The sequence below is a fragment of the Mandrillus leucophaeus genome, unplaced genomic scaffold, assembly GCF_000951045.1.
Source record: "Mandrillus leucophaeus isolate KB7577 unplaced genomic scaffold, Mleu.le_1.0 Scaffold714, whole genome shotgun sequence".
In the NCBI taxonomy this organism is placed as follows: domain Eukaryota; kingdom Metazoa; phylum Chordata; class Mammalia; order Primates; family Cercopithecidae; genus Mandrillus; species Mandrillus leucophaeus.
This window is the reverse complement of record NW_012107742.1, coordinates 410,240-431,035: the sequence shown is the minus strand read 5'-3', so window position 1 is coordinate 431,035 and position 20,796 is coordinate 410,240. Positions and strand designations below refer to the sequence as shown.

General features: G+C 45.7%; 3 protein-coding genes across 6 annotated transcripts in view; 1 reads left to right on the top strand and 2 right to left on the bottom strand.

Moving 5' to 3' along the window:
• Positions 1 to 1,264: 1,264 nt before the first annotated feature.
• Positions 1,265 to 16,255, bottom strand: IK (IK cytokine, down-regulator of HLA II). The gene is given in 20 exon segments (XM_011965067.1): positions 1,265 to 1,443; positions 1,532 to 1,566; positions 1,738 to 1,846; positions 2,040 to 2,128; positions 2,938 to 2,995; positions 3,545 to 3,630; positions 3,886 to 3,983; positions 4,731 to 4,749; positions 4,900 to 5,125; positions 5,288 to 5,327; positions 6,388 to 6,496; positions 8,057 to 8,220; positions 9,311 to 9,357; positions 9,452 to 9,522; positions 9,990 to 10,104; positions 10,896 to 11,063; positions 11,888 to 11,947; positions 12,230 to 12,322; positions 15,533 to 15,599; positions 16,110 to 16,255. Coding segments are annotated over 20 exon segments (1,698 nt in total). The 5' UTR covers positions 16,126 to 16,255; the 3' UTR covers positions 1,265 to 1,415.
• The window catches only part of NDUFA2 (NADH dehydrogenase (ubiquinone) 1 alpha subcomplex, 2, 8kDa), a 9,517-nt gene continuing 4,733 nt past the window's right edge, over positions 16,013 to 20,796 (top strand). Inside the window, exons 1-3 of one of the 2 annotated variants that reach the window (XM_011965069.1) lie at positions 16,013 to 16,551; positions 16,672 to 16,778; positions 18,327 to 18,638. In XM_011965069.1, the coding sequence (XP_011820459.1) occupies positions 16,451 to 16,551; positions 16,672 to 16,778; positions 18,327 to 18,418 (300 nt within the window). In that variant the 5' untranslated portion in view covers positions 16,013 to 16,450 and the 3' untranslated portion in view covers positions 18,419 to 18,638. Of the gene's footprint in view, positions 16,552 to 16,671; positions 16,779 to 18,326; positions 18,639 to 20,796 lie in introns of those variants that run through there. The other variant, XM_011965068.1, reaches the window with a different exon arrangement.
• TMCO6 (transmembrane and coiled-coil domains 6) overlaps positions 18,597 to 20,796 on the bottom strand; it is a 6,020-nt gene continuing 3,820 nt past the window's right edge. For all 3 annotated transcript variants that reach the window (XM_011965073.1, XM_011965070.1, XM_011965072.1), the window contains 5 exons: positions 20,333 to 20,444; positions 20,042 to 20,228; positions 19,814 to 19,908; positions 19,273 to 19,440; positions 18,597 to 19,034 (listed from right to left, as the gene is read on the bottom strand). In XM_011965073.1, the coding sequence (XP_011820463.1) occupies positions 18,921 to 19,034; positions 19,273 to 19,440; positions 19,814 to 19,908; positions 20,042 to 20,228; positions 20,333 to 20,444 (676 nt within the window). In that variant the 3' untranslated portion in view covers positions 18,597 to 18,920. The remainder of the gene's footprint in view (positions 19,035 to 19,272; positions 19,441 to 19,813; positions 19,909 to 20,041; positions 20,229 to 20,332; positions 20,445 to 20,796) is intronic.

The window sequence follows — 20,796 nt, the reverse complement described above, 5'->3', positions numbered from 1 at the left end:
TCTTCTTTTTTTAAATCAAGGTTTTGCTGTCACCCAGGCTGGGAATGCAGTGGTGTGATGATAGCTCACCACAGCCTTGAACTCTTCGGTTCGATCCTCCTGCATAGCTATAGGCTCACGAACTCCTGGCCTCAAGCGACTCTCCTGCTTTGGCCTCCCAAAGCACTGAGACTGTGGACATGAGTCATCGAGCCTGGCCTCAGAAACTGAATTTTAAACCAACAGTCAACCCCCAGGTCTTGCTTTTAGTGACTCTCCAGATGTCGTCTTCTGTGCCATGTCTCTGCGACCATTTTTAATAATTGGGACTGCTGCCTACATCCATGGAACCATGGTGTCATTTGTCTGAAATTAGCCATTCTAGGTGCTAGTGCAGCAAGGCCCAATTTCAGCCTCTTATGTGCAATGCACAATGCTGGCTTCCTCAAAAATACCTGTCCTACCAAGGTGAATACAGTCAAAGACAAGGCAATGGCTAAGGTGACTTTCTAGCTTTCTTGGATGTGGTGAGGCCACAAATCTTGGGCTCAGGGTAGACAGTGGCAGCCTGGCATCCAGCCAGGAAGCAGTAGTGACACCTAATGATGCGCACCAGACCAAAGTGCTGGTAAGGAGCAGAAAGGAAGAACAGGGAAAGGAATGGTGTGATTCAAAGGCCAACAGACCTATTCTGGGCCTTGGCAAATGTTTCAGGGTGATGAAGGGCACCAAACCCTTCTGGCCTAGGATAGGAATTCCTGTACCTGCAGGGCCACACTATATCAGCTCTAAACCCGAAGCACTTCCCTAAGGTTACACCTTTAGCCAAGGAGGCAGTGATTTGCACTCAACATTAATAAAGCTCATAGGAAGACATAAACTCATAAAAGGTTTTGGTTCTCACCCATAAGTGATTTTCATTAGATGCCTTCATCCAGAGCCCAGTCCTTCACAGCCTGGGGATCAGATTAGCAGCCCATTAGGCTGACTGCAGGATCCAGGAAATCTTTGTCCAGGGACTAGGCCTGAAGATGGGCCTGAATGAGTCTTACATTTGAAACCAATCATCCTTACATTCCTCTATCCACCTCTTGCCCATCAGTGAGGATCATTATTCCCTTCTCTACTGGGCACACTGGCTAGAAAGCATCCTTCATGTCTAGCAATCTAGAACCACAGCTCAGGAAAGGACTGATGGCTTTCTGCATGTGATTCTATGTAACCAGTGGAATTAGTGTTCTTGGTGCTTCAAGGGCACTGGAGGGGGCATGCTCAACAGAGAAGCTAGCAAGTTAACCAATTTTAATGGAACCAAGTAATTACACAATAAAATTTTATATTCATCCACCAAAAAATATCTTGCAACCTTTGGAAATTGTAGAAAGAAAACAGTGGGAAGCATATCCTTGTGGAGGGTCTCCGGTTGTAACTGGTGATTAGTATTTTGGTCTTTTGACTTCAACCCTGCAATGGAAGGAGAAATGGGTCAGCATAAGATCAATACACTAAGCAATTCCCACCAGTCCCCCAGAGGAAGAATAATGCCGCTCACCCATCAGCTTCCATCTTCTTCCTCTTCTCAATGATCTGCAAAAGGAACAGGATAGTCTATCACCAAGCTGCCCATCTAAGCTCACCTGAGGCCCAAGGCTGACCTCTCATTTCCATGGCTCTCCAGCCCCTTGCCTGTTCCTGAATCTGTAGGCTAATGTCTTCTCCCAGCTGAAACCCTCCCACCCAAGGGACCATCCTACTTACTGCACTAATCTTCTTCCACTGGCGATCAAGCTCTGCTTTGTCATTGGTTTCCTTGAAGCGCCTGGTTTTCCGCCCTTCAGACATTTTGATACCATACTGGAATGCAGCCCTGAAAAAAAGCACAGTTGGCAAAGAATGCATCAGAGACTGCATAGCAGTGGCGAGGTTTTCCCAGGGTCCTGTGGGCAAAGAACTTAATTGGGAATATCTCAGCCAGACCATACCCTCTAACCTTATGTGCACTATTCCACCAAATCCCCACACCCCTCCTCACACCTTGCCCATATTCAGTACCGACTCACTTGGGCAAAGCCTCTTTGTTGTTCATATACTCGCTGTATTCTTCCTGGGTATCAAAGTCCCAACGGCCTAAGGGCCCCTTCTTGTTACCCTGTTGCAGGACAGAATGGGGGGATGGGGAAGGAAAAGATGTCAGTGGAAATGGAATTTCAGCCCTTGATTGAAGCCAGACTCTCCCATAATCCCAGGTTCCACAATTCATAAATCATACCCTGATATGTAATAATAAATGCCTATTACATACTATGTGACAGGCATTATTCTGTACACTAATTGCATTATCTCATTTAATTCTCATTAAAAAATCTATGAAGAGGGAACTACACTTCTCTCCATTTCCTGATGAGGAAATTGAGGCATAAACAGTAAAAGAACTTGGCAAGTTCACAAAACTAATAAATGGTAGAGGCAGGATTAAACAAGGCTCCAAGATTAAACTATGCTATTTCAATACTAATAACTCAGGGGACGAATAGAGATTTCTTCACTATTAGTGGCATTAGTGGTTTTTTCTTTTTAATTCTGCTTAAGACTTAGAGGAAAACTTCAATCCCGGCTAGAATAAAATTTAGTTATTTTCCAAAGACTGCAATTTTTTCTGCCCTTTCTACTTATGCATTGATGCTTGCTTACTGCCTACCGTGGGAATCAAAGCGTGGCACTTTGCTATAGGAAATAAAAAATAGATTTTTGACCCTATGTCATTTGATCTTGTGCAAAGACTCTGAAATAGTTAAGCTGCTCATGACCCTCAATGCTGCTGTTTCTACTGCTGCAACTAGAGGAGGGTGGAGCCCAGTAAATGAGACAGATTTTTTAGGAGTGGGGAAGGAGATATATGTAAAAAAATATAATAATAATAACTACCCAAAGGCGCCCACCATCCTTCTAACTACATACCTGGTCCATTTTGCTATAATCCACCTCCTCATCACTATCCACAGCCATGTCATCCATCCTAAGGAGAAGCAAGAGTTAAACAGTTAAACACCCTGACCCTATGCTTCATCTGGAAACCCTACCCGACTAAGAGGCTATCTGCATAGGAATGACCACCCCCTTGACCTCCCACTCAAAGCCTAATAAAGTAGTTCATCCAAGTAAGAAGTAGCCTTGGGCCAGGTGCAGTGGCTCACTCCTGTAATCCCCACACTTTCGGAGGCTGAGGCAGGCAGATTACTTGAGGTCAGGAGTTCAAGACCAGTCTGGCCAACATGGTGAAACTGCATCTCTACTAAAAATACAAAAACTAGCCAGGTGTGGTGATGCATGCCTATAATCCCAGCTACTTGGGAGGATGCAGCAGGAGAATTGCTTGAACCCGGGAGGTGGTGGTTGCAGTGAGCCGAGATTACACCATTGCATTCCAGCCTGGGCAACAGAGTGAGACTCTGTCTCAAAAAAAAAAAAAAAAAGTAGCCCTGGAACTTAGCAAATCAAATTTCCATTTCACCCCCAACTTGTTCCCCAATCATCCAGCCTCCTTCCTTAACCAGGTTTCACATACGTGGCTGGGTAGCACTCTGCATAACTGTTGGACATGCCAAAGAAATCTCCCAGCTGCTTTTTGTCTTCTGGTTTCTTCAGCATATGCTATGTTAAAGAAAACACTAGACAGGATTCCACCTATTGCTGTAAAGCTTCAGCGAGGAGGGACCAAGGGCTAGAAGCCCCAACATGAAAATTCTGAGAGGGCTGTGAGCTGTTACGGGTGCTCTGGGAAGGAACAAGAGATGGTTTCATTCTGTCAAAATTCAGCATAAAAGGGAAGGAGTGGGGCGGGGTAGGAGGGAGCAGGCAGGCAGAGGGGGTTGGAGTAAACAGATCAGTTCTCTGGAACCCAGGAACACATTAAAATAAAGGATATGATTCTGTGCCTTCCCAGCCAGTAGACCCAGCAAACTTTTCATTGATGGACTTGATCAACTCCTTGGCAGACCCAGGTCCTAGGAGAAAAAGAGAACTCTGCCCAGACCTTGAACTGAGGCTCTCACAACCTCCTCCCCACAACACACTTAAGAAACATTTTTTTTTTTTTTTTTTGAGACAGAGTCTCGCTCTGTCGCCCAGGCTGGAGTGCAGTGGTACGATCTTCACTGACTGCAAGCTCCGCCTCCTGGGTTTACGCCATTCTCCTGCCTCATCCTTCCGTGTAGCTGGGACTACAGGTGCCCGCCACCACGCCCGGCTAATTTTTGTATTTTTAGTAGAGACGGGGTTTCACTGTGTTAGCCAAGATGGTCTTGATCTCCTGACCTCGTGATCCGCCCGTCTCGGCCCCCCAGTGCTGGGATTATAGGCGTGAGCCACCGCGCCCGGCCTAAGAAACATTTTTTAAGGCACAGAACCCATTTGTCTGACAAAGTCTTAAACAAACTCCAATAAATAATGAGTTACTCTGGTTGAGATTAGGGTAGGGTATCCAGAACATTCCATACTTGACCTCTACCTCACCTCCTCAGAACCCCAGGGCCACAGGAATTATATCTAAGACCAAATATGCCCTGCCATGGCCCAGGAAGGTGGAGGGAACTCCACCTATTCCATAAAGCAAGACACGGTTCTTAGAAGAACCCAGAACCAGGAAGTCCCCAAATCCTACCGTTGCCAGTTCTGAGCCCTAGGTCAGACTCTCAGCCCAGGGGAAAGCAGGACTGCTAGAGCAACTGTGAGATGCTGTGGATACAACTCACCTTTGTCAACATCCATGGGCTGGAAAGAACACAAAATGTAAGGTTAGTGTTACCATGAGAGATTCGTACTCATCCCTCCCTCAAGTTTGAATCAATTCCTTACCCAACCTTGCTCACATTTCCAGAGAGGGGCAACTCCATCATCTGGTACTAAGGGCCCACATCTCACCTCATCATCTACTTTTGGCTTCTCAAAGTAGCTGTGTCTCTTCTTTTCCTCTTCTCTCTCCCGGTCCCGCTCTCGCTCTCGTTCTCGATCTCGTTCTCGCTCTCGCTCTCGGTCACGGTCTCTGTCTCTCTCCCGATCACGCTCCCGTTCCCGATATCTCTCCCGCTCCTTGTCCCGAGGTGTCTTGGTTGTGGAGGGTACGTAATCCCCAATATCTTCAAAAATACTGGGAAAATGGAGATCACTAGCTGGCCAAATTCACACACACAGCTTCGCTTCCCCTGACCATTTCTCCAGATTCTCATGTCAATGCCTCCCTAAAATGCCAGATGCAAGAAATGCAGAGACCCCCTCCCTCTGATCAGATGCCAGGGGCTAGGATACATACTTCATGTCAGCCTCAGGAGGTTTCTTCTCTTCTAGCTTCCCTGAAATTTAAAGAGGGGAGTCAGGAACATACTCCTCAGTTAATTTCCACTGAACTTCACCATCCTCTCCAGCTCTTAATGCCCTTTTAAACATCTTCTGTTTAAAATGTGGGTCAAGGCTGAGTGCGCTGGCTCACGCCTGTAATCCTAGCACTTCGGGAGGCTGAGGCGAATCTTGAACTTGGGGTCAGGAGTTCAAGACCAGCCTGGCTAATATGGTGAAACCCCATCTCTAATAAAAGTACAAAAAAATTAGCCAGGTGTGATGGCAGGCACCTGTAATCCCAGCTACTCAAGAGGCTGAGGCAAGAGAATTGCTTAAACCCAGGAGGCAGAGGTTGCAGCGAGTCAAGATGGCATCACTGCACTCCAGCCTGGGCAACAGAACGAGACTCATCTCTAAATAAATAAATAAATATAATAAAAATAAGGCCAGGAGCAGTGGCTCATGCCTGTAATCCCAGGACTCTGGGAGGCCGATGTGGGCAGATCACAAGGTCAGGAGTTCGAGGCCAGCCAGGCCAATATGGTGAAACCCCATCTCTACTAAAAATAAAAAAATTAGCCAGGCATGGCGACGCGTGCTTATAGTCCCAGCTACTTGGGAGGCTGAGGCAGAAGAGTCACTTGAACCCAGGAGGCAGAGGTTGCAGTGAGCCGAGATTACACCACTGTACTCCAGCCTCGGTGACAGAGCGAGACTCTGTCTCAAAAATAAATAAATAAAATAAAATAAAATGTGGGTCAAGTGTTAGAGCCTTTTTAGAATTTATCTAGGTTTTCTGGTTTTCACCAAAATATCTTTAAAAAAATAAATAAATAAATGGGACATAAGCTACCCACTCTCCATCCCTCATGCTTCAGACCTGACCATTGCTTCTTAGGTAGATTAAGGAGACAGAATCTGGCTGTAACTGTCTCCTTGCCAATGCTCTAGTACTCCCATTTTTCTCTGCTTCCCAGGAGCCTCTCAATATTCTGGAGACAGCTCCAGGAGACCTTGGTTTTACCACCAAATGCCCTCTGTAGGTAAGGTTTCTCTCTCTAACCCTCCAGGTACCTTTATCCTTCTTCTTAAGCTTCTTGTTACGGGTTCCCTGCCTCAGGTATGAAAGGATCTGGGTAAGCTTGCTAATGACAATGTCATTTGTGGTCAGTGTGGTCTGGGCCTGAAAATAGCAAGAAACAAGAATGTTAAACCACTGAGCAGGAATCTCTTCATTTATTCATTCATTCACTTAACAAACTAAAGACTGAATTACAATACAGTAGGTGAAGGGACGGAAAGGAAGTGCTGTGAAAGGATATTTCAGAGAGATAAAACAGCCCTGCACAAAAGTCCTGCATCAAAAGTGAATCAAGAACATTCAAGAAAGGAGTCTAGAACATTCTAGAAAGGCCAGATGTTGCAGAGGCTCACAGGTACGGTAAAGATTTTGCTCTTTATCCTAAGAATGAGATACCACTAAAAGCTGCTAAACTGTAGTGAGACAAAAATTTACATTTTATTTATTTATTTGGAGACAGTCTTACTCTGTCACCCAGGCTAGAATGCAGTGGCACAATCTTGGCTCACTGCAACCTCTATCTTCTGGGTTCAAGCAATTCTCATGCCTCAGCCTTCCGAGTAACCGGGATGACAGGCACATGCCTCCAGGCCTGGCTAATTTGTAGTAGAGATGGGGTTTTACAATGTTGGCCCAGCTGGTCTTGAACTCCTAACCTCAAGTGATCCTCACGCCTCAGCCTCCCAAAGTGCTGGGATTACAGGCGTGAGCCACTGCACCCAGCCAAACTGTATATTTCAGAAGGGTAGGGGAGGTAGGGGTAGTTAATAGGTAACAAAAAAGAAAGAATGAATAAGGCCTACTATATGATAGCACAACAGGGTGACTATAGGCAGGAATAATTACACATTATAAAACAACTGAAAGAGTATAAATGGACTGTTTGTAACATAAAAGATAAAATGTTTAAGGGGATGGATACCCCATTTTCCATGATGTGATTATTATGCATTATATGCCTGTATCAAAATATCTCATGTACCTCATAAATAAATATACCTACAATATACCCACAAAAATGTTTTAAAAAAATTCTTTTTAAAGGATGAATTATATGGCATGTGAAGAACACCTCAATAAAAAGATAAAATAACAAATCAGAGTGGAAGTGCGGAAACCAATTAAAGTGGAAGTGAAGTGCGGAAACCAATTAGAAGCCTTCCTAATAGTTCCAGAGGCCTGGTGCAGTGGCTCATGCCTGTAAACCCCGCACTTTGGGAGGCCAAGACGGATGGATCACTTAAGGTGAGGAACCGCCTACTCAACATGGTAAAACCCAGTCTCTACTAAAAATGAAATTAGCCAGGTGTGGTGATGAATGCCTGTAGTCTCAGCTACTTGGAAGGCTGCGGCAGGAGAATTGCTTGAACCTGGGAAGCAGAGGTTGCAGTGAGCCGAGATAGCACCACTGCACTCCTTCCTGGGTGACAGAGTGAGAACTGGTCTCAAAAAAAAAATAGTAATAGTTCTAGCAAATGATTATAGCTTAGACTGGAATGTTATTGGTGAAGAAGTAGAAAAGTGAATGGATTCAGCTGAGATTTAAGAGGTAAAAGTGAACAGGACTTGGTGACATGGTGGATGAGGGACATGGGGCAGAGGCCAGGTTGATTCCCAGGCTTGAGGCTCACATGATAGGCTCTTAGGATTCCATTCACTCACCTCCATGGTGGGGCAATCAGCCTTGCTGCGGATAAGAGTGGTGGGGATATCTGTGTCAGCATATTCATCATCCAGGTCTACCACATAGGCCATGCGGCCTGGCAGGAACAACTCATTCCGCTCATATGCTTTGCTCTTAAAAAGCATTCGGTAAACATTGCGGCCTACAATAAGAAGAGCAGCAAGTAGCCAAGATCTACAAGAACAGCTGTCACTTATGTGCTTACTCTGTGCTAGCCACCATGCCAAGTGCTATGCAAGCTTTGTTTCACTTAATCTTTACAACAGCCCTGTGAAGTGGACATCATTATCCTTTTTACCGATAAGAATACTATGGCTGAGATTTAAGTAATTTACCTAAAGTCATGTATCTACTAAGTAATGGAGCAAAGAATGGAACCAGGCAGTGTAACTCCAAAGCCTGGGCTCTTGTCCACTCTTCTACATTGCCTCTTCAAGGGCACTATGCACCTATATTGTATTAAGTCTTGAGGAAGAAGGATGAAGTTTAAGGTAATATTGATGATGATGGAAAAAACAGCTATACTACCTGCTCAATATGATAGGCATGTTATAGATTTCATTTTTCTTCATCCCTACAATAGTCATGTGGTAAATAATAACCCGAGTTTTACAGATGAACAAACAGAAAGCAAAGTCAGTTGCCTAACATCATACACTTAATGCGGTTTCATCATCAAGGTTTAAACTCAGGTCTCTCCGATTCCAGATTTTGAACTTTTAATCACTAACCATGTTACTTCTTTTAATTCATAAGCCCCAAACTGAAAAATCTTTCAATGTACCTGAGGAGACATAAATGACATATGAAATAATTAAGTCTATGTCTGAGTCCTATTAGAGTATTTTATGGGAGTTAGTTGTTTTGGGGCCAAGAAAGACTCTTACAGCTCTTTGGAAGGTCAAGGCAGGAGGATCACTTGAGCCCAGGAGTTTGAGACCGGCCTGGGCAATATACAGAGAGCCCCATCTCTGCAAAAAATAAAAATTAGCTAGGTATGGTGGCACATGCCTGTGGTGCCAGCTACACAAGAGGCTGAGTCCAGGAGGTCAAGGCTGCAGAGAGCCATGATCACACCACTGCACTCCAGCCTGGGCAATTAAGTGAAACCCTGTCTCAAAAAGAAAGAGAAAAGGAGGTTGGGGGAAAGGAGAAGCATATCCTTCCCAGAGCATTAAATTCCCTACATTTCACCTACAATGCAGAGTCACTAGTATAGAAACTGTACTCACCCAGACGTGTTTTAAATTCAATTTTATTTTCAGGATCCTCATCTTTCCTGAAAAGACAAAAAAGTTTTATTTTTGCCAAATGTGCTCCAACTTTAAGTCCCACCTTTCTAAACTCTCAACCCTTCTGTAATATTTACTTACTTGGTTTCTTTCTGGGGCTTTTCCATCAGTTCCTCTTCCTCTTTCTCTTTGCTGGCAATCTCAGCTCGTACCTAACAGGAAAGCAAGCAGCGTTAGGACATTCAATCACTTTATATATTTATTGAACATCCACTACACCACACTGTACCAGGAACTAAGAATATAATATTAAACATGACAGATATTGTTCTTACCCTAATGGAGCTTACAGCAGATGAGACAGACAAATTAAACAATTTCAACAAAGTGCAATAATTGCTGTGGTAAGTGAAACAGAAGGGCTATGCAAAGGTACAGGAAGTGGGAGGTGAAGGGAGGCACTTAACCACACCTGGGTGATCAGGGAAGGCTTCTCCAAGGAAATAAAATTTGGCCTGATACTTGAAGGATAAGTAGCAATCAGCTTTTCAGAGGGCCCACCTTTAGCCCTTCTTCTACTCAGTCTGAACTCTCAGGAATCTCCCTCCTCATCTTGCCAGACCCATACAAGAGCATTCAGTACGACAGTATGACTCCCCACTTGACCACCAGAACTCACCTTTTGAAGCAGAGCAAAATCCAAGCCTTTTACCAAATGGGTGTGTTCCATGTCACCACCCAAGAATTTGGACTCCTGGATCAACTGTCTTCTCTTCTCTGCAGCTGATTTGTCCCTGTATAATGAAAGAGGCCACATAAGAACAGTACTGGCCAGGCGTGGTGGCTCACGCCTGTAATCCCAGCACTTTGGGAGGTCAAGGCGGGCAGATCACAAGGTCAGGAGTTTGAGACCAGCCTGGCCGAAATGGTGAAACCCTGTCTCTACTAAAAATACAAAACTTAGCCGGGCATGGTGGTGGGCATCTGTAGTCCAGCCGGCTACTTGGGTGGCTGAGGCAAGAGAATCGCCTGAACGTGGGAGGTGGAAGCTGCAGTGAGTTGAGATCGCACCACTGCACTCCAGCCTGGGCAACAAGAGCAAGACTCCATCTCCCAAAAATAAAAATAAAAAAGTGAGGGGGGGCAGGTGCAGAGGCTCACACCTGGAATCCCAGCACTTTGGGAGGCCGAAGCGGGGGGATCACGAGGTCAGGAGATCGAGACCAGCCTGGCTAATACGGTGAAACCTTGTCTCTACTAAAAATACAAAAAATTAGCCAGGCGTGGTGGCAGGCGCCTGTAGTCCCACCTACTCGGAAGACTGAGGCAGGAGAATGGCATGAACCTGGGAGGCGGAGCTTGCAGTGAGCCGAGATCGCATCACTGCACTCCAGCCTGGGTGACAAAGCAAGACTCCACCTCAAAAAAAAAAAAAAAAAAAAAAGAACAGTCATTTGTGGGTGGCAAGTGCTTCCGAAATCACTTATTGTAGGCTACAGGGCAGGAAAGTAAGAGGAAGAGTTCACATTGTATTTGCATACTCTGGCATGCTGAGGGAACCATGCCCTGGTCCCTCAGTACTCACGCCTCAGCAGTGGGGCCAACAGCCCTGTAGTTAGCTGTGGTGCTGATAAGCTCGGTTTCTTCATAATCTTTGTTCACTCCATCTCTACGTTCCTTGGCACGATCCCGGTACTTCTCTGCTAGCTCTCTCTCTCTCTCAATTTCTTGTTGGCGTAGCTTGGCATAATAACTGTGACCAGAGAAAGGCAAATGTGTAAAGTTCATCAGCTGCTACCTCAAGGTCAACAGAACTGTTCCTGCTTGCTTCCCTACATCTCCATCCTACTGTCTATGGAGAAAAGCTCATGTCTGTCCTGATAGAACTGCTGGCCACCTCTTCATAGTTACTCAAAAATCAGAACTATGCCTTCTTCCAGTTTATATACTTTTCCAGTGGCAACTTGGGACATCCCATCTGTCACTTCAGAACTTTTTAATACCACCCAACTCTACTAATTCTCTACAGATATAAGACTTTTCCACACAAAAATCAGAAAATCTTCTGAATTTTTACCACCTTCTAATTTCAGCTGAAAAGAACGCATTATTTGCTGGTCCACCCTCAGAATAAAGGAAAAGCCAAGTACCAAGTCCAGAAACTTTTGTATCACGTAAATAACGATGATGATATAATGATGATGATGGCAGTCAAGATTTATTGGGTGGTTACCATATGCCAGGCATTGGTGCTAAATGCCTACATGTACTTTCACAGCTGATCCTCATGACATCCTGATAAAAGTTATTATTGCTACTATATCTCCATTCTATCCATGGATTAGAGAGGCTAAGCAAATGCCTAGGTTATCCACCAAGAAACTAGTGAAGATGAGATTAAAATATAGATAGGCCTATTCCAAAGCCCTCTATTGCCCTCTAAGTATCACTATGCTTCATTAAGAAAATAGAGAGCCTCAAGACAAAATCTTAGTTTCTGGCCTCACAATTAGCCCCTACTTCTTTCCCCTAAACACTGTCTATCCTAAAATCTAAAACCTTTCACCCTTTCTTCACCTTTTCTTTTTCCTCCTTCGTGCAGCTGGGTCTTCATCCTCATTGTACTCCCTTGGCATCCTAGAACAGACGAGAAATTCACTGATAGCAAAATATTGCCACAGCCCCAGAAACCCCAAGAAGTCTCCTTGAGGATTTTTAGAAAGACTTAGAATACTGACCAAAGTAACAGTTTCAATCAAGCAGAAATCCATATCAGTATTTGTAGGTGGGCAGTTCTCAAACTTTAGAGAGCAGCATAAATACCTGAGGGACTATTAAAAGTCATTCTACTTCAGTAGAAAGAAATAGGAAGGAGCAAGAAAAAGGCTGGGAGACAGGCTGGATCACGGAAAGACTTACTCATGGTGACGTGACTTAGAAGGTGGTGCAGAGGTAGGTGCAGCCCTGGGGGTCATGAGAAGTTTCCTGAAGTCTTCATTGGTGAGTTTTGATCTAGAAGGAAAGGCAAAGATTTTAAATATTAGGACTCAGTAAGAAATGAAAAAGGAACACGTAAAAATCATGATTAAATTAACAGAAATCAGAGAAATACAAATCAAAACAAAGATATGACACTTTTTTTTTTGAGATGGAGTCTCGCTCTGTCACCCATATTGGCCAGGCTGGTCTTGAACTCCTGACCTTATGATCCGCCCACCTTGGCCTCCCAAAGTGCTGGGATTATAGGGATGAGCCACAGCACCCAGCTTTTTTTTTTTTTTTTTTTAAGACAGAGTCTCCCTCTGCTGCCCTGGCTGGAGTGCAGTGGCATGATCTTAGCCCACTACAACCTCTGCCTCCTGGTTCAAGTGATTCTCCTGCCTCAGCCTCACAAGTAGCTGGGATTACAGGTGCCTGCCAACACACCCAGCTAATTTTTGTATTTTTATTAGAGGTGGGGTTTCACCATGTTGGCCAGGCTGGTCTCAAACTCCTGACCTCAGGTGATCTGCCCACCTCGGCCTCCCAAAGTGCTGGGATTATAGGTGTGAGCCATCGCGCCCGACCAGATATGCCACTTTTAATGCATCAGAGTGTTAACTACTAAAAAGTTTGATAAATCAAGTGTGAGTGAGAATTTGGGAGGGGGATACTCTCATATAATGCTGATGAGAATGTAAACCAGTATAACCAATTTGGAGGGCAATTTCGCAGTATTTGTTAAAATTTAAGAATATATCTCCTACGAGTCAGCAACTCCATTTATTTATATTTAGCCAGGCCAATTACTGACATATGTATATAAGAAGGCCTGTAAAGGAAATTCAACTACAGCCTTGAAAATAATCAGTCTGGCCGGGTGCAGTGGCTCACGCCTATAATCCCCGCACTTTGGGAGTCTGAGGCGGGAGGATCACCCGAGGTCAGGAGTTCGAGACCAGCATGGCCAATACGGTGAAACCCCGTCTCTACTAAAAATACAAAAAAATTAGCTGGGCATGGTGGTGGGCGCCTGTAATCCTAGCTACTCGGGAGACTGAGGCAGGAGAATCACTTGAACCTGGGAGGCGGAGGTTGCAGTGAGCCAAGATCAAGGTATTACACTCCAGCCTGGGCAAAAACAGCAAGACTCTGTCTCAAAAAAATAAAAAAAAGAAAAGAACCAGTCTGAAACAGACTAAGTGTTTATTAGCTGGAGACTAACTAAACCATGATGGTGTTTCCCAAAGAGGGAAAGACAGCACTAATGGTACAAGAGATTATTTTAATTGGTACACTGACAAAGACTGACTCCTCTCTTGATCAAATTAAAGTTAGACTCCTTTGAAGCTCTCTTCTGACTAGGGCTCTTCCTTGGCCTGCTGACCTCGGTTTTAAAAAGGAATTTAAGTCAGTTCACAGAAAGTTTTCCCACTTTTGATATCCAACTCAGCTCCTCTTCTCCCACCCTTGATATCTAAGCAAGTTCCTCTTCCCCTCAAGGAAGACTTTATTGAAGACTATTGTAACAGGAGTCAAGATCATTGTAATAGAGACTGAACTTAATTCCAAATACAACAGGGACAAGTGAGAATTTATAGAAAATTACTAAAAGCAACTTGGTTAGGTATGGGGGTGGAGCAGGGGTTTATTTCCTTGATAAAACTGTGCTCAGCAGGCCAAGGATGAATCCCGCTGAAAAATAGGACTCTTTGGGGAACCTGACTAAAGTTTAGCCAAGACAGAATGCTTGTCACTGCTATAAAAGATAATCTCAGAAACACTGAGCAGGGTTTAAAAAGAAGCAAGTTGCAAAAATGATATATACCGCCTACGCCTAGTATCATTTAACTCAAATATTTTAAATCACAAAGCAATGTTGTGTTTTCCTCAGATATGCATGTATGCATATAAATGCATTTAAAAAAAGAGTAGGAGGGTCAGGCGCGGTGGCTCACGCCTGTAATCCCAGCACTTTGGGCGGCTGAGGCAGGCAGATCATTTGAGGTCAGGAGTTCGAGACCAGCCTGGCCAACATGGCGAAACCCTGTCTCTACTAATAAGACAAAAATTAGCCAAGCATGGTGGTGCACACCTGTAATCCCAGCTTCTGGGGAAACTGAGGCAGAACTGCCTGAGCCCGGGAGGCAAAGGTTGCAGTGAGCAGAAATAGTGCCATTGAACTTCAGTCTGGGCAACAGGAGGAAAAGATACACAAAAAAAGGTAACTGTGGTTACTTCTAAGAAAAGGACTGAGGCTGGGCATGGTGGCTCATGCCTGCAATCCCAGCACTTTGGGAGACCGAGGCGGGTGGATCACTTCAGGCCAGGAGTTCAAGACCAGCCTGACGAACATAGTGAAACCCTGTCTCTACTAAAAATACAAAAAAAAAAAAAAGAAGAATCAGTGTGTGGTGGCATATGCCTGTAGTCCCAGCTACTTGGGAGGCTGAGGCAGGAGAATCACTTGAACTCAGAAGGCGGAGGTTGCAGTGAGCCGAGACTGCATCACTCCACTCCAGCCTGGGCAATAGAGTGAGACTCCGTCTCAAAAAAAAAAAAAAAAAAAATGGACTGGAATAAGGGACGTTATCAAAGATGATTTTACCAAACATGAATTGGGGATGTTATCAAAGATGGGCCGGGCACAGTGGCTCATGCCTGTAATCCCACCACTTTGGGAGGCAGAGGCAGATGGATCACCTGAGGTCGGGATTTCAAGACCAGCCTGATCAACATGGAGAAACCCCATCTCTACTAAAAATACAAAATTAGCCGGGCGTGGTGGAACATGCCTATAATCCCAGCTACTCGGGAGGCTAAGGCAGGAGAATTGCTTGAACCTGGGAGGCGGAGGTTGTGGTGAGCTGAGATCGCGCCATTGCATTCCAGCCTGAGCAACAAGAGCGAAACTCAGTCTCAAAAAAAAACAAAAAAAGATTTTACCCTTATTTCCTATGTTTTAATTTTCTATCGGAAGAAGTAATTCCTATATAATGTGTAATTACACAACACGTATTTTTAAAAAAAAACAAAAAATTTAACCCCTTTCCTGCAGGAATTTCCCTTCTAATACCCTTATGCACTTGGCCTGATCCAATTAAGGCTCACAGAGATAAAGGGCCAGCGGGTATAATTTTTGACCATCCTTGATGACAAGACATTCAGAATTCTTTGACCATCACCACCACCTCTCTATTCATCGCCCAACTCATTTCCATGGTCCTAGCACAAAATACTCACTGGTGGAAGGAGTGAGGATCATCCACATCGTGGCCATCGGGCGCCAAAGGGTTGGAGAACGGCTCACCTGACAAAAAGAATTGACGTTAATTTAATCAGGCTCTTATGTGTCAGTTCCTATGCAAAAATTTGAGATATAATAGTGAACAATACAGAACAAAAGGAAGAACAGCGGCAGTGTCAACACAATGTAATAAGTGCTGAAATGGGAAACTACAAGAAGCTGTGGGAGCACAAAGCAAAGGACCCTAATCCTGCGCTGGAAGATCAGAGACTTCCGGAAAATCACGTCTAAAATACTACGTAAAAGATGAATACGCGCAACCCAGATTAAGTATGGGGACAATACTGGGGGAAAGCGATCCACAGACAAAAGCTGCCCATCATCACTTGGAGTAGGAATGAGGACTGGGGCCGGAGTTCGGAGCCGTCGGCTTCATCTACGACCCTACGGCTTCGCCGGGCTCAAGCGTCACACATACACACACACACACCCGGTTTAAGCTCAGAAGCTACAATAATGCGCCAAATGCCCCAAGTGCCATGGGGAAGAAATAAAGGATGGCCTGAGCCTTACTATCTCGCTCTGGCATTTTGTTATCGTTGTTTCGCTGTCACCAACAATCAAGTCTCCAACAGCAACACCGCAGGGACAAGCCCTTTCCCACAGTGCACCTCAGAATCAACCCACACTGCTTTGCGTTCGTAGCCTTTCCGCTTCCTGTTTTTCCCTCTGACCAACCCCGAGCGCAAAGAAATTGACCTCGCAGAGGTCCTACAATACTTTTATATCATTGGCCAAGCTTTACTCCGCCCCTGCGTCATCTGGCCCAAGGCCTAGGCTGAAGGGTCCGCGATTGGTCAGACCGAAGAACTTGGCCCGAAGACCTGGAACTGGGGACTTCGGTATTAGCCAAGATGGCGGCGGCCGCAGCGAGTCGAGCAATCGGGGCAAAGCTGGGCCTGCGTGAGATTCGCATCCACTTATGTCAGCGCTCGCCCGGCAGCCAGGGCGTCAGGTGAGGCGCGGCGTGGTGAGGCGGGCGGGCTTCGGGACGCCGGGGTCACGACCTCGACCTCCCTGAAGTTGAGGGAAGCCGGCGCCCACAGCACGCGCGGCGCTCTCTCCGGCCCCGCAGGGACTTCATTGAGAAACGCTATGTGGAGCTAAAGAAGGCGAATCCCGACCTACCCATCCTAATCCGCGAATGCTCCGATGTGCAGCCCAAGCTCTGGGCCCGCTACGGTAAGTGCGGGACGCCAGGAGCCTGGGGCTCCGGTAGAGGAACAAGGGTTTGAGAAGGGACTGCCCAAGGTCATGCAGAAACCCGTGGAGAAACTGGAACTCGGACTTTAGCCTTGCTGTTGATCTTGTTTCCATGAATAGATTTATATTCGCAGGGTTATATGATGCGTTGTAATTGGGACAACGTAAATATGGAGGCTGACCGAATTCTGCGTAGGGATCAGGAACTGACGTTTTTGTAATTAAGAATGGGCTTCAGATAGGAGAGAAGCTAGTCAGTATAGTTTCTCCAAATAACGTGTAGCCAGTGTCAGTCCAGGTAGTATGTGAGAATCTCAGTAATTTGGAGCACGCAGAGCTGGGTCCTGTGCCGAGTGCTTCCCTGCCTAACTCATTTAACCTTCATTAGTTAGGAGGAAGCGTGTTCTTCTTTTCTCATTGTAGAGATTAGAAAATGGAATCAAAACTTTGTGGAACATATCTAAAGTGTTGCAGCTAGGGTATAACAGGCTTGAGCCTTTACATTTGTTCCCCTTTCCTAGAATGCACTTACCCCTCTAAGACTGGCATGGCAGTGTATTGCAAAATGAAATTTTCCTATTATGTTGCCTAACACATTGTAGGTATACAATAAATATTTATACATACTGAATAACAGGATTTTAATCACAGCTTTTAACTATATGGTGCCCTGGGAATGTCAGGAGGAGGTGGAGGAGAGTGACCACCTTAAGCAGATTGGTTCTCACAGTAGACATCTGTGAGACACAGTAGACATTAGACATGCACTAATCATTGGAGGAGGAAAAAAGCTTCTCCTTCCAAAAGCCAGTAGACTACAGGAGGAGAGAGACACGAGTAACTTTGGTGTATTGTGCTGGGTATTATGTTAGATAGCCTATGGGAGCCTAGAGAATGGGTACCCAGCCGGGCGCGGTGGCTCATGCCTGTAATCCCAGCACTCTGGGAGGCTGAAGCAGGTGAATCACCTGAGGTCAGGAGTTCGAGACCAGCCTGGCCAATATGGTAAAACCCCGTCTCTATTAAAAATACAAAAATTAGCCGGGCGTGGTGGCGGGTGCCTGTAATCCCAGCTACTCAGGAGGCTGAGGCAGGAGAATTGCTTGAACCCAGGAGGTGGAGGTTGCAGTGAGTGGAGATCGCGCCCCTACACTCTCGCCTGAGTGACAGAGCGAGACTCCATCTCAAAAAAAAAAAAAAAAAAAAAAGGGCACCTAGCCAAGGTATTGCATCAATACATTGCTCACAGTAGTTAGTAATAAATGCCTACAGTATCCCTGAAAGCTTCCCTGAAACAACCCATTGTGGCCATCCAGAATCAGCCAAAATTCTATTTGGACTTGGGCTTCCTAGATGTGTTTGAGACCTATTGTATTAATTCTAGGCATACCAAATATATTTTGATCATATCTCTTTAATACTCTTCCCATCTTAACAAAACTGTAAGATAAAGACAAGATCTTTTATTTTACTTCAGTGGCCTCCACAGTGTAGAATAAATAAAGACACCTCCCTCTTTCTCCTCAGCATTTGGCCAAGAGAAGAATGTCCCTTTGAACAACTTCAGTGCTGATCAGGTAACCAGAGCCCTGGAGAACGTGCTAAGTGGTAAAGCCTGAAGCCTCCACTGAGGATTAAGAGCAACAGCCCCAGAGCCTGGGCTCTGCTGGACTTAGTATAATGTGAAAAAAATGTGTTCCCCTATTCCTCATAAAACTTGTGCTGTAAAATACTTTCTCAGGGTGTTCTTGTCCTCATCTACCCTCTACCCCTTACTGTGTAACCACTGAGGCAAAGTAGCTTAATATAAAAATAAAACTTTATTCTGACTCATCAAAAGCTACCAGCTGCTGAAGCAAAAATGAAGGGTGGGGGGCAGGGATTCTAGGGCCCCAGAATAAGTAGACCAAACTGAGTCCCTTTTGGTCCTCCTGCCTAGATAGTGCTGAGTGAAAGAGGAGGGGCTGGGACCCAAAGGTCTTGGCTTAGGTATGGGAGCAGAGAACATGAAACATCATTATGGTCCTAAATCTCCAAAGGCTCTGCTGTCTCCAAAGGCTCTACTGGACAAAGAAGCTGGATGTTAAGAGAGAGGGGAATGAGTGACATTGAGAAACGAGATCACCCTTGAAGAGCTGTCTGCCGGAGAGCACACACACGATCCTGGAGCTGGGCCTCTTCCTGATGCCTTTCCAGGGCCTGCAGCCCTGACTGCTGCAGGAAGACTTGAACAGCCTAGGGGCAGGGAAGAAAATTCAGCATACCTCATCTGTGTCCTAAGACTCAATTCCCACAGCCTCATGGGTCAGCCCACTTTAGAGGGTGCATTCCCCCACAAAAGGATGAAGGTTCTGACATGGAACCTATATAGGTTAGCCAGGCCCAGAGAACTATAGTTAGGACTGGACTGGAAGGGAGCTACTGTGTGGCTTCAGAACAGGGGTGACTGAGGATGTGGGCCAGAAACCTATACCTCTGGCTGATACAGGAACAGCAGATGCAGCAGCTCCAAACTCTGGCCTACTACTTCAGTGTCAGAAAAGGCTAGTGTGTGCAGCAAGGCGGGAAGCAGGGGCCCTGGCCACAGCCGCTGGCAGTAAGCAGGACCCTTCTCTGCAACATTGCACAAAACTGTGAGCACCTGCAGATAGATACATATATAGTCTACAAAGAATGAAACAAAGATCATAATAGCTAAAATATATGACATGGTGGCCACATGCCCAGGCACCATGCCAAGCTCTTCTACATGCATGTTCTCATACTCCTACAACTACCCTATGATGCAAGATTATCCTCAATTATAAGTGAGGAGGCTGAAGCTTAAGGTGGTTAGGTGATTTGTCCAAGGATAAATAATCCAGTTTAAGGGACACATACCTAGACTGGTTGGGCCCTGAGGCCACACACCACCACCTGCTGGCTCTCAACTAAGGGTACATCTGAGGGCTCAGAACTGCTGTCCCCTACAATCCGACTACCAGATCTTGGATTCAAGTGACCCCAATACATACCATTACGCTCACCACATTGGATACTGGCAACAGCTGCAAGAGGGGCTCAATCAGATCCAGGGAGAGCAAGGAGGTACAGAAACTAGGACTGTTTGCTGGAAGAGAAGTACCAGGGTGAAAAACTGCTTTCCCCCACCACCCCTGCCAATACTACCCACCTCAGCCTAGGCCATGAGGAAATATCCCCATTATCCAAATGTCCAGGCCTGGGCAGACTATGGTGCGTACCAGTGAGGTTGTTGAGGAGCCAGAGGCCCTCAGGGAGTAGACTGGGCTGTTTCTGGAAAAAGAACTGCAGAAGGATAAATAAGGCTGCCACAACACGCTCATCTCTGAGCTGCATTTGCCCTCCCACAGTCTCCACTGCTGCCTCAGTTAGCAGGTTGCTTAGACATCGAAGCACGGGGCATGCCAGCTGCAAAGACAAATTGGGGGGTCAGGTGTAAGAAGGAAGAGGTTACCTGCATTCTGGAGTATCAGGAAACATCTCCCAGAATTTCACCTGACCTCTTCACCTACCAGCTCCAGTCCTGCATCCTCAGTTCTCTGGACAGCCCCAGCCAAGTCCAACAGCAGCAACCCCAGAGTAGACAGAGCCCCATGGCCAATGAGCAGAGGATTGCTGACCTGGCTGGGAAACAGGAAGCAAGCAGTCACTATGTATATAGTCAATTCCACCTTTAAGAAGTGAAGCGGTTCGGCGTGGTGGCTCATGCCTGTAATCCCAGCACTTTGGGAGGCCGAGGCGGATCATCTGAGGTCAGGAGTTCGAGACCAGCCTGGCCAACATGGCGAAACCCTGTCTCTATTAGAAATACAAAAATTAGCCAGGCATGGTGGCACGCACCTATAGTCCCAGCTACTCAGGAGGCTGAGGCAGGAGAATCGCTTGAACCCGGGAGGCAGAGATTGCAGTGAGCTGAGATTGTACCACTGCACTCCATCCAGCCTGGGTGACAGAGCAAGACTCTGTCTCAAAAAAA